This window comes from Callorhinchus milii, unplaced genomic scaffold (genome assembly GCF_018977255.1).
Source record: "Callorhinchus milii isolate IMCB2004 unplaced genomic scaffold, IMCB_Cmil_1.0 Scaffold7, whole genome shotgun sequence".
Classification (NCBI taxonomy): domain Eukaryota; kingdom Metazoa; phylum Chordata; class Chondrichthyes; order Chimaeriformes; family Callorhinchidae; genus Callorhinchus; species Callorhinchus milii.
This window is the reverse complement of record NW_024704748.1, coordinates 23759502-23772426: the sequence shown is the minus strand read 5'-3', so window position 1 is coordinate 23772426 and position 12925 is coordinate 23759502. Positions and strand designations below refer to the sequence as shown.

The 12925-nt window shown below is 40.0% G+C and overlaps 1 protein-coding gene across 1 annotated transcript; it reads right to left on the bottom strand.

Moving 5' to 3' along the window:
- Positions 1–2804: 2804 nt before the first annotated feature.
- On the bottom strand, positions 2805–10067 carry tex36 (testis expressed 36). Its single transcript, XM_007903961.2, has 5 exons — positions 9563–10067; positions 9163–9328; positions 6651–6755; positions 5846–5926; positions 2805–4625 (listed from the first exon to the last, which is right to left on the bottom strand). Exons 2-5 carry the CDS (start codon positions 9211–9213, stop codon positions 4260–4262), a joined length of 603 nt encoding a protein of 200 aa, XP_007902152.1. The 5' UTR covers positions 9214–9328; positions 9563–10067; the 3' UTR covers positions 2805–4259.
- Positions 10068–12925: the final 2858 nt, after the last annotated feature.

Here is a 12925-nt window from a genome sequence, read left to right as displayed (position 1 = left end):
TTTAAAAATGTGAGTTCTTTCATTCTGAATTCTCACTGGAGACTGAAATAATCTTTATCCCAAATGTGAGGAGATATACAATCACTTATGTTACTCATTATTCAATCCCTGGCACATGTCAGGTAATGTTGTTTTTGCATATATCACTGAACAGCTTAAGATATTTAGTGATACTCAGTAATATGAATTCATTGCTATCTGCAGCAAATACCTAGTTTATGCTCGAATATGAAAATCTAACTGTGTTTCATTACCAACACAAAAATAGTTTCCAATCACAATGCTAAACAGAAAAATATCAAACACTGTATGAATTAAACAAAAATTATTAATGAAACTTTATTCGTACACCTATATTTTATTTCTCCCCCTCTTGCTCCATACCTTTGCTTCATAATCTCTTTACTAAACGGATTGGGGAGTTCTTGAATGAACCAGACATAACATTAATAAGGAGAACTGAAGATTTCAAAAACAGAAGCAGTTCCTCTGTGAGTCAAATCCATCACCCCACTTGAACTCTCATCAGCTAATCTCAGTATAAATCATTGCATTGAGCATCTGATTGTTTAATTATTCATAAGAATGAAGGAAACCTACAGACCCTTTACAGCAAGGAACGTTTTTCCTTCTGTTATTATTGTATTCCTTTCCTAAGAATTGTTTTTGTGCTGAATATTGCGAAGTGGGAAAACGGTTCAGTTTGAATGTACTTTTGGTACAGAGAGATTCCTTGTGCTTTAATTGGCTAAAAAGGTTATTGTGCGCAATTACTAAAATGTGAGCTCAATGCGTTGAAAGATATTGTACCCTCACAATGTGTTAGACCAAGGTTACCAGGGAAGGAAATGTTAACATGGGTAGCTTCCTTCTCCAAACCTTTGTGCATACTAACTAATGAACAATATTAACATACAGCTGTCATAAAATTAATGGTCTATGAAAGTAACAGATCTTTAAAGGACCAAGTAGTAACCTGAATCTATGGGTTGAATTCTCAGCTTACCTCAACAACTCAAAATGGTGCATCTGTTACTGCAGATAGATTTTCACTCAGCCTTGGAATAACTAAAGCGTTTGTTCCAGCATTGGTAGTGAAGGATTTTATTTGTTCCTTCAGTACCAGCTGTCCTATAGGGATTTAAAGGATTCTCTAAGGAGAGGGTATTCTGATCGGCGACGGAGCAGATATAAGTGTAGAATACCCCTTTTTTTTATTGAATGTTCAAAAACAAATAGGCAAGCATCTTATTACAAACAACACCAGCTGAAAGCTTTGCTTAATAGGAAGGCATTATTGATTATCCTGCAATCATATTATCCCTTGGTCTGCTGACAAATAGGTATTACTGGCCAAAAGTATTAGCTATTGGCATTAGCTGGTGTTGATATAGATAATGGCTCAATACAATTGATTAAAATCATATAATAACTGAGTTGTTGTCTCCGGGATCATGGATATATGGATAGATATTTTATATTCAGTTTTAAAATATATATATTTTCTGAGATGTTCAGGTATTTCTTTTTTTATTCTGCAACTGATGCGTAATTTCCCTTCAGCATTGACTCCGAAATGACTGCTTGAGAGAGGAGAAATCTCCAACCATGAAGGTTGAATAAATTAGCATGATAATGTAGGGGGCTGGTAATAAAAGTTCCTGTTTAGTTGCATAGACATGAAATGCTTTGGACTGATGATACTGACGCTAGGAAGTTAAACCCTTGTACAAAATTAATATTATTTCTAAAAATGGGTCTTGCTCCGCTTATGGTTCAGTGACATTTCTAAGTAATACAAGCCCTGAGGTTTGATTTATGGTTATGCTAGTTAGCTGATCTCACTGAAGGGGGTTAAGTGATGGAGACAAAGAATTAATTCAAGATTCCCACTACCCAGCAATCGCGACTGAAACAAGTATGTAAACGTCAGGTGAGCACAAGATTCAGCTCAGTCGTAATCCTCCCAATAGTTAAATAGATTCACATATGAAAAATGGCTACATCATTAAGATACTGGAAAGCTTTTTAGTGTCTGTGGAGCAATACAGTGGAAAGTCATGCAATTGTCTTTTGGAGTTAGAAAACATTGGGACAATAATAATGTTTTTATTAATCAGACAAATACTTGATTTTGGAGGGTTTGTGCATGCACAAAAATCAGGTTTTCATTTTTTAATATTACTAAAGGGATGATCATGTCACCAACTTTTTAATAGGGTCAAAATGTTCCGTTCGTTGCCCTTAGAATGGAACTGTGACAGCAAGTCTAATGCGATTTTTACTGAGACCCTAATCACACTTCATATTTGCCAGCAAATCACTTGCAAAATCGCAGTAATTCATCAGCAAACATGTTGTATAAAAACAGCATAGAAAGCATTTATTGATAAAATAATTCACAATGTCTCATCTATAATAATGATCCTTCATCTAGAACAGATGATGGAGAAATGAATGTCTCTACATGGAACCCAGGTGCCCTTATAGCCAATTAAGCCAGTTTCTGAGTCAGGTGCTCAGAATTTTTCATTAAAAGTAATAATAAATTGTTCACTTTAATCCACGACTGTTTGTTGTACACTGCTGTGTGCAATTGGCTGCCGCGTTTCGCCCACAAAATATCCAGTCAATTGACTTTACAGTATATTCTGTGAAACTCTTTGAGATGTCTTGTAGACGTGATAAGGCGCTATATCAAATGCAAGGATTATTATTGGTGACTTGGTTTTGTCAGGCACAGCATTTATCAATTGTTGAACATTCATTAATCCTATTCAATCAAACATCAAAAGACTATTGGCTTGGTATCTTTTATTAATGACCTAAGTTAAATGTTTTTCCAGTTTACAATGTCCTTGTGTATTTCTTCAGCATGACTTCTTTTCATATTCATTCGCTCAATGTTACTTTACACTTGATATAATAACATATACAAAATCTACTTTTCAAGCCACATCTATTGCATGATGGAAGCTAAATTCCTATTATGTCTGTCTTTATTGGAGTTATACTCAAATAGGCATTCTGATTAAAGCTATATACCCATGGTGTTTGTGTTGAATATTTTATGAAGTAGCTTCCATTTCCGCCAACAATTTATTAATTCTAGCCTTGAGCTCAAATTTTAAAATACAATTAGCACATTGACAGAGGGCACTATATTTCTGCAAGGCACTCTTTTTGAAGATCAAATGAGAGATTGCTATAGCTCACATACTGTCAATTTGGTTTATAGCTCAATCTATAGCACCAGTATAGCTACCACCTATAAACATTCTATGATTAAAGGCACAAATATCCATTCTTATCAGGTATAGCTTTTTACTATGTCACCACACCAATTCTACTGCATTATGATTATGGACATAATGTCTATTTCTATATAAATTTAAGATGAAGAGGCTAACAAAAGCTTGAAAATATTTGCAGTTAATTTTTACTTTATGCTTTTTAATCATTTTCCAGTTAATGGAAGAGTAGATGAGGAACCCACCTCACTACAAAGCAATTAATGCAAATTCGTTACTGTGTCTGAGTTGGCAAACTGCCCCCAAGAGATAATATGGTGAAGATGTTCTTGTACTTGATGACACAACTTCAAACTAAAGAAACGAATGTAAATTTTACCAGTTAGAAATTAAGGTGAGCAGGTTTATTGTAATACTAATGCTTTTCTAGAGCTCTTCTTTGGAGAAGAGTCACAAAATGACAAACATGATCTCTAATATTCTCTTCATATAGTGGCCCAGGTTTCCAACTAGTTTAAGAAAGTCTCATGAAAATAAACAATAATCAGTAATTATTTGTGTGTGTGACACATGCATGCTTATCATCTTATCTTGATTTTTCAGATAAACATGAATAGAACCTTCCCCTTGAATCAATAAGTAAAGTTTACTCTCAAAATATATTCACCATATAACACAGCTGAATTGTTAAGTGACCGTTTCGTAATTAAAGGAAACTGCTATTACCTCCTTTTGTTAGTACAAACATTTTGATTAGCATACACAAAGTGGAAATTTCCTGAAATGTCATTAGATAATGATCCAGAGCACAAAACAATCATTTTTACTAGATTACAGAAGACCAAATTATTGATTTTTCGAATCAACAGTAGAAATGATACAGAAAACAATATCTATTTAATGATATAATTGTTGTAACAGAAATAGAGAAAAATTTCTATTTGTTTTATTTTCCAATAATTTAGCAGTGTACCATAATACTGGGGGAAAGGCTGCCATCAATACGTACTATATACACTTAGTTGAGAAGGATTTTTCATAGCGACAGTATTTGCGTGGATTGATAGGAAGATTAGATGGATGCTGTGTGACAGCTAAAACCTCCAGTGGAATTTGATAAGTGGTGTTATCATTTTTTCCAAGCCACATTATATCAGTTTGTTTCTGGACATTCTGGGACCGCTCGCTGTGATTTTTAGGATAACGTCTATGGAGATGGTGATGCTCTCTATCCTGTAAACCCATATAAGATGTCTGGTAGATGCTGAAGTCAGCTAATTTATCAGCCATTATAACTTTTGTCCCCTGCCACCATGATGCAATGTCAAGTGAACTGCGCATATGTTCTTTGGGGAACTTCTTTATCCCCACACCCTGTGAAAGATAATATGACAAGATTTACCATCAGGAGAATACACAAACATCAATAAAAATAAGAGAGAGCTGGGAAAACTCAGCAGGTCAGGCAGCATCTATGGAGAAAGGAAAGTGAGTCAACGTTTCGGGTCCACAATCCTTCGTCAGAACTGGGGCATGTTGTGAGTGAGCAGTTTTCAAGGACTGTTAACTATTTACTAGTGCACTTTTAACTAGTGCACTTATGCACTATTAACACCTCTTCTCCCCAGTTTTGTTTCAACCCACCCCCCACCTTGTTTTACGTCACTATCACCTATTTAACCCATCAACTAACACATTCTCTCCTTTGTCTTCCTTGTCCTGCCGCCCCCTCTCAACTTGTCCTTAAAAACCTCTCTCTCCCTCCCAACATGCCCCAGTGCTAACGAAGGGTGATGGACCCGAAACGTTGATTCACTTTCCTTTCTCCATAGATGCTGCCTGACCTGCTGAGTTTTCCCAGCTCTCTCTGTTTTTGTTTCAGATTTCCAGCATCTGCAGTATTTTGTGTTTTGTTCAATAAAAATAAACTTGGTACTCTTCACATGGCTGAAGCATTGGGAAAGCAGCGAATATGCTTCCTCAGTGGCAGAAAAAGAATATCAGAAGGTTATTTTGGATTTTTCCTAATTTCCTGTTACAGAGCCATAATAGTGAGGGCTTGGGAAAAGGTTGTTTGTTAATATGTCTGACAAAAGAGAACAATAATTGTAAAAAATAAAAGTAAAAGTATTACAAGTGTTTATTGAATCTTTATAATTATTTCTCAATAGTGTACAAATGTTTCCTTTCCTTTATTTGTTGACCTTAAACACATCAGGTTGACATTTAAATATTATGCCAAACTAATTAGTTTGAATAACATTATTTTGTTACTGAAGTTTCCTTTTATTAATCTCAGTGTTGTTGAACAATAGCTTCTATTCTCTAGTAAACTGACCCCAGTTTAGCTTTGGAGAAAAATACATAATGAGATCTGATGGCATCAGTGAACCCCTAACAGTGAAACAAAAATTCCTGATAAAAGGAAATCTTCAGGAAGATCAATGAGAGTCAACTCAGCATACCTTTATATACATTCTGAGGGTGAATCGATCAAGGTAATAGGTATTGTTCATATTTATTTGTGCATATATACTTATATAGTACAATATGCTACGCAAGCAACACACAAATAAATAATTCCTAATACTTACATAAGTGAACATCTCCATGCTATCTTTCAAAGCGTATATGTTGTCATGAAGTGAAAATGGAAATTCCTTCAATGATCGTTTCTATTAAAATACAAAATATTGGAGAAATCTGTGGCCACATTGTATATTGACCCAAATTGATAATAATTCCGCAATATAATCAGCTCCCTAAAATGTTAGTTTTCAAAAGTAGTTTTAAAAGTAATTCAAAATACTTACAAAATTCATCATTTTTGACATTTGCCTTTATTTTTCCTTGAATACTGTAAATTGGCTTATTCTGGTGCACTCATATTTTAGCAGGACTAGGCATATTAGAGTTATACATATTTTGCTTAAACTTTGCTTCATTTCTTCAGAAAGAAAACATGAAAATTCATGTTCAGTTAATTTAAGTGTGAGTGCACCCATTCCCTACAACAGTAATGGCAATAAAGTAAACAATCTACATGTTTTGCTACCTTTTGTTTATTTGTGCTAGATTTGTACATACATTTTCCATTACCATTAAATAAATATACCTTATGTTACTAGATTGTTATTCACACATTGTTGCAAATTGTGACAACTCATGAATTTTGTATTTCAAAATTAATTATAAAGATGTGAAGAATGTTAAAGGATGTCATGAAGAAATTGTAACACGGAGAGTCATATAAAATAGAACTTGGACGGAAAGAAAGACTTTCAGAAGTCATACTGCGGATAGCTATTGGCAAAAGTTCAGAAGGAAGAATTTCGCAGTGNAAAAACTTGATCTTGATTGAAAAGGTTTGGCATCCAAAAATTTTACACACTGTCTTACCTTCTCACGTGCTATGTACATTGCTGGCAATCTGTCATTTAACTTCTTTGGAGAAACAGTCTCTTTTTCCACTAGAAAAACATCTGGAGCATTTATGTGCTGGTACTAAAGAATAGAAATTACAGGTTCATCCAAAATTAATTGAATAGATGGATTTTTTTTACTGCATATCGTTAATTGAACATTGTATAATTAGGATTATATAATGCAAGAAGATTTCCCTGGTAATAGTCATTCAAAGTACTGTATAGCTTTTAGTCCCTGGATTTGGACTGATTAGCAGAATTCCCATTCGGGTAAATGAAGAAAATTTCTACAGTATTTCACCAAAGTGCTCAATCTTTAATTCACAGGAGATTTCACATTATAAAAATAATCTTAAAAATTACTATGATCTTCTCCAACCTCACTCTACTGTTAGCCCCACATTTCTGCTCACTCTTTTTGTTGGCAAATTGGGGCCTGCGGCTTGTCTCCTGCTACCTCTGCCCCACCATACATAGACTGACCTTACAGAGACTGCTACCATTCTCTCGAACAAATTCTTTCCACCCCTATGTCTCACCCACTCTCAAACTGTCTTGAAAAACCATCAAAAAACCTACAACTTCAACCATGCTTACAGCCATCTCCCTCCTCCTCCTGCTCCCTCCTTCTCCTCCTCCAACTGCCACGTGGAGTCCTGTAGCTCAGTGGTTAGAGCAGTCGCTTTGCAAGTGAGAGACCTGAGTTCAATTCCAGGCAGAGGGCGAAACCTTGGGCAAGTTTCTTACTCCACACAGAGCCTAATAATAATCCCTCCAAAACCAAAAACAATAATAAATTGGTCATTTTCAATCTACGACTGTTTGTGGGACATTGCTGTGCGCAATTGGCTGCCGCGTTCGCCCACAAATATACAGTCAATTCCCTTTACAGTGTGTGTTCTGTGAAGCGCTTTGGGACGTCCTCCCAACGTGAAAAGCGCTATATCAAATCCAAGGATTATTATTCGCCCAGTGGCTGGCTGCGTTGCTGCAAATACTTGATGTTACTCTATGTGAAAGGTGCTATGTAAATGTAAGTTGATTTTTTTACTGTATTTGTGTCTACCATATTAACCTGTCCGCTCCCTCCTTTTAGCAGGATACGATCTACTCCATATCCCCCACCTTGCGTGTCCCACCACTAGACGGACCTTGAGCTTTTCTGACCACACCCTCCGGAACTCTATCCTTGAATCTCTCCGCCTCGCCCCCTTCCTTGCCTCCTTCAAGGCCCATCTCAGGACCTTCCTCTTTGACCATGGCTTAGGCCACACTCCCACCCCCACTCCCCCTGTCCTCCAACCCTCTTGATTCCAACCCCCAGCTCGGGTACAAATCCTTAACTGCTCCGCACCTTGGGACATCCTTCCAACTTGAAAGCCAATGTATAAATGTAATTTGTTGTTATTATTCAGCTGTCACCACCATACACTGCCTTGAAAAGCTGCTTCAATCAAGTTTGTAAACNAAAAAACTTCAAATAATGTGAACTTGGGATATGACTGAAACAGTTGTTTCATCACATTGTCTTACACCTGTTCAATATACAGATTTCCTCATCATGTATGAAATGTAGGATATACCGGCAGGTATGAATGTTATCTAATTTTTTATTGCTATAATATAAATCAATCTTGCTGTAACTGAGATTTATTCAGTTTACCTTTGCTTAACAGAACTATTAAAATGAAAAAAACAAATCAAATATTTTTTGTATGGATTTTGAATATATTACAATGTGGAGTCACGTAGCTCAGTGGTTAGAGCACTCGCCTCACAAGCGAGAGACTGGGTTTGATTCCCCACAGGGCAAAATCTTGGGTTTCCTTGGACAAGTTTCCTTACTCCACACACCTGATAATAATCCCTCAAGAAAAAATAACAATAATAAATTGGTCACTTCAATCCATGACTGTTTGTGGGACACTGTTATGCACAATCGGCTGTCGCGTTTCACCCACAAATATAAATTCACTTTACAGTATGTTCTGTGAAGCGCTTTGAGACGTCTCGAAGATGTGAAAAGCACTATATCAAATGCAAGGGTTACTATTATTATATAATTTACATTTATACTGCGCCTTTCGTGTCGGGAGGATGTCTCAAAAACTCTTGGATGATAAACAGTAGTCAGTGAAACTATTAATTGTTGTAACTGGGTAGAAACACGTGAGTCAATATAAGTTGCAAAAATGCTTTTTAATGTTGACTAATTTTATTTGATAGTTTATAAATAAACCAATTACTGACAACTGATTAGTTCATCGAATGAGTAGCAAAAAAAGCAGTGATTGTATGGAGAAGCGTAAGTTAAGAGTCAACCCAAGTCTTGGTCAGTGTTTGAGACAATTGTGCAACAAAGAAACATGTCCTATTTCCACGTGAATTCAGAACAAAATTACGAAATGCATTCGCCTCAAGTTACAAGTATTTGTTTTGCAAATAATTTCCGGATACAAATCACATTGTTTCTTTGAGTTCCTTACCCATTGCCCATCTTTTTTTGTGGAGGGGTTGGAGTTCCTTCCTTTAGGCATTCTCTCTGTCTCAGGACACTTTGCAATTCTTTTTTTGTTGCAGATCCGCCACAACTTTGTATCAAAATGCCATTTATTCCTTTCCGGAACCTAATTAGAATTAGAAACCCGACTCCTGTAAATAAACAAAGCAGGTAATAAAAAAGAAGTCAGCAGCAATAAGGCAGAGCCGTGTAACAGCGACAGGGAAACCTCACACAGTGTTCCAGCGCTGAGTCCTGTAGAGAGAGAGAGAGAGAGAGAGAAAGAGAAAAGAGTTTCTATGAAAACATAGCAACAAGAAACGTGGCTCAAACGCGCCCTCCACAGAGAAGGCAATGAATGTGAAGTTTATGCCTCACACACTTACAGAAAACACTGGAGTGCAGATATAGCAGCTGTGGGGAAGAGTTGCACATTGCCCTTAAACCTCAAAACAATTGAGGCGAATGCAGAATACGATTCGTAGGCGTTGTGTCACAATTGTCTGCAGAGTCACCTTCCTGCTGCTGGAGTGCAAAACGTTGGCAGCGTATGTCAGAGCAATCAAAACAACAGGTGAAGTTGCATTAGTTATCATTGGGGGGAGAAGCTGTCGTCGTATTCTTTTTCCCCCGATTTGTTCCTTCTTCACCAGCAAAAATGGTGTGCGGTTCTGCTCGACTGCAAAATGCAATGCATTTTCTTTTGTTCACTTATTTTCCAGTGTGTTGCAGAGTGATCAGATGGCGAACTAACAACAGCCATATTTATTTCCAAGAGGTAGCTGACCCTGGCTGTGTTAGCAGCAATCTTGTCTCTGCTTCAGACGTTTGTGTGTTCAGGCTCTACTTCGCCCACAATACACAGTCAATCTACTTGACAGTAAATCCTGTAATGCCTGCCTTGGGGGAGGGGGGATCCTTCCAAAGTGCAAGGATTTTTATTATTATTATCCAGAGACTCTGAACTTTTACTTGTTGTAGTGCTGGTGTTAGCATTTGTAATGGAGGGGGTGTGGGGGTGGTCTCCTTTGGATGAGACATTAAACCCATATTTCGGTCTGCCTGTTCAGGTGGACATTAAAGATGCCATTGCAGCATTCAAAAAGAAAGGGAGTTTATCATGGTATCCTGGCCAACAATCCCTCAGGTAAAATTGATCATTCACTTCCCGCTGTTTGTTGTGCGCGTTGCATTTGCTTATAAAAAGTCACTGCACTTCACAGGAAACACCTTGAAGATGCTCGCAACATTATAGGCACTGTATCAAATGCAAAGTTTTTTTTTATATACGTATTAAATAAGATGTAGTTCAATTACTCTCCATTATCCTCTTTAAAGGGTCCAATGCGTAGTGATTTTTAACAGGATTCATTAATTAGAATCTGAGCAGGAGGATTCCTTCCAGTCACCAGAAATATATCATGCAAGTCATGTCAAACTGTGAAAATTTTGCTTTGAAAGTAGATTAAATTCCCACGGTTCATTTTCCAGTTTTCTTACTAAAGAATTCTGTTAAAAAAATCCTCAGTGGCAGATGTGAGATTTATAATCCCATTAACCAACAAAAAATTATTCCTTCTGGTTGCGAAAGTTATCGTGCACAGGCAAAAATAGCCAACGTGGGTGTACCTTTAATGATGATCATATTTACGATAAATTTATAAATTTCTTTAATAATTCAAGAAAGGCAATGCTCTTTTAGTTAAAAGAAATGAGAACACAACAGAGAGAATAGGTGATGGGGACCCAGTCTTCAAACAATTTGCACAATATGAAGAATATATTGGGCTACCGATTTGAAAAGAGGAAACATTTGTGGTTGGTATCATTATTCTGTGATATTAATTATTATTAATAATTATTATTATACAGCAAACTCTTGATAATTTGATTCTGGCTTAACTTGTCACTACCACTTACGTCATCCTTCTGTCAATATTCCAGCCACATTTATTTATACATATGCCTAACTCGCCACTTCAGTTACCTTGTGGATTCCTGTAGCTCAGTGGTTAGAGCACTCGCCTTGAAAGCGAGAGACCTGGACAAAACCTTGGGCAAGTTTCGTTACTCCACACACCTGATAATAATCCCTCAAGAAAAAAACAATAATAATTTGGTCACTCAATCCACGACTGTTTGTGGGACACTGCTGTGTGCAATTGGCTGCTGCTTTTCGCCCACGAAATATACACTCAATCCACTTTACAATGTATCCTGTGAAGGGCTTTGAGATGTCTCGACGATGTGTATCAAATGCAAGGATTATTATTATGAATATTATTAATTGTATCTTATTCACAGGGAGATGGCCACAGAAGAGCTTCATTAATACACTGACGACGTTCGCATTACAGGACACACAGTGATGCAACAGAGTGGTAAGACATTATACTATAGAAGTGTAAATGATGTCAGGGAGCCAGCTGGAGGGGATGGCTATAAGTGCCATTGCTGCTGCGTTTGTTGTTGTTGCTGCTGTTGCTATCATTGTTGTTGTTGTTGCCGCTATTGTCGTTGCTGCTTCTGTTGTTGTTGTTGTTGTTGCTGCTGTTGTTGCCGTGTCCCCTCCCGCACCAGGCTCCGCAACCCTATCGCCCCCATCCTCGCCTGAACTCCTCTGGCTTCCCATCACACAGAGGACACAGCTCAAGATCCTGCTCCTCAATTTCAAAAGCCCTCCACGGTCTTGCTCCTCCCCCCCCCCCCCCACCTTTGCCACCTCCTAACCCCTACCATCCTGCCCCCTCCGTCCGCTCAGCGGGACCCCAGCCTGCTTCACATCCCGCCCCCCCACCACCGCCTCGCTCGCCCCACTGTGGCCGGGCGGGCCTTTCCGCCACTCTCTGGATCTCCATCCCACAGTCCCTCCGCCTCGCACCCCCCCCTCCCCTCCCCTCGCTCGCCACCTTCAAGACCCCCACCCTCTCTTCGACCGTGCTTTTGATTTCCCTGCTTCCACCCCCGTCACCCCCCTCCCTGCCCTTATCCTGCCCACTCCCCCCTCCCCAGCCCTTACCCTGCCCACTCCCCACCCTCAGCCCTTACCCTGCCCACTCCCCCACCACCCCCAGCCCTTACCCTGCCCACTCCCCCACCCCCAGCCCTTACCCTGCTCACTCCCCACCCCCAGCCCTTACCCTGCTCACTCCCCCACCCCCCAGCCCTTACCCTGCTCACTCCCCCACCCCCCAGCCCTTACCCTGCCCACTCCCCACCCTCACCCTTACCCTGCTCACTCCCCCACCCCCCAGCCCTTACCCTGCCCACTCCCCACCCCAGCCCTTACCCTGCCCACTCCCCCCACCCCCAGCCCTTACCCTGCCCACTCCCCACCCTCAGCCCATACCCTGCCCACTCCCCCACCCCCAGCCTTTACTCTGCCCACTCCCCCACCCCCAGCCCATACCCTGCCCACTCCCCACCCCCTGCCCACTCCCCCACCCCCAGCCCTTACCCTGCCCATTCCCCCACCCCCTGCTCACTCCCCCCCCCCAGCCCTTACCCTGCCCACTCCCCCCACCCCAGCCCTTATCCTGCCCACTCCCCACCCTCAGCCCTTACCCTGCCCACTCCCCCCCCCCCTGCCCACTCCCCACCCTCAGCCCTTACCCTGCCCACTCCCCCACCCCCCCCCCCCCCCCCCCCCCCCTCCCCCCCCTCCCCCCATACCCTGCCCACTCCCCCCCACCCCCAGCCCTTACCCTGCCCACTCCCCCCACCCCCTGCCCATACCCTGCCCACTCCCC

Coding starts and splice junctions, on each gene's coding strand:
- tex36 (XM_007903961.2), bottom strand. CDS start 9,213: ATGCCTAAAGGAAGGAACTCCAACCCCTCCACAAAAAAAGATGGGCAA. Junction 5,927..6,650: donor TGTACATAGCACGTGAGAAG/GTAAGACAGTGT, acceptor GTATTTTAATAG/AAACGATCATTGAAGGAATT. Junction 4,626..5,845: donor GCATGGAGATGTTCACTTAT/GTAAGTATTAGG, acceptor TATCTTTCACAG/GGTGTGGGGATAAAGAAGTT.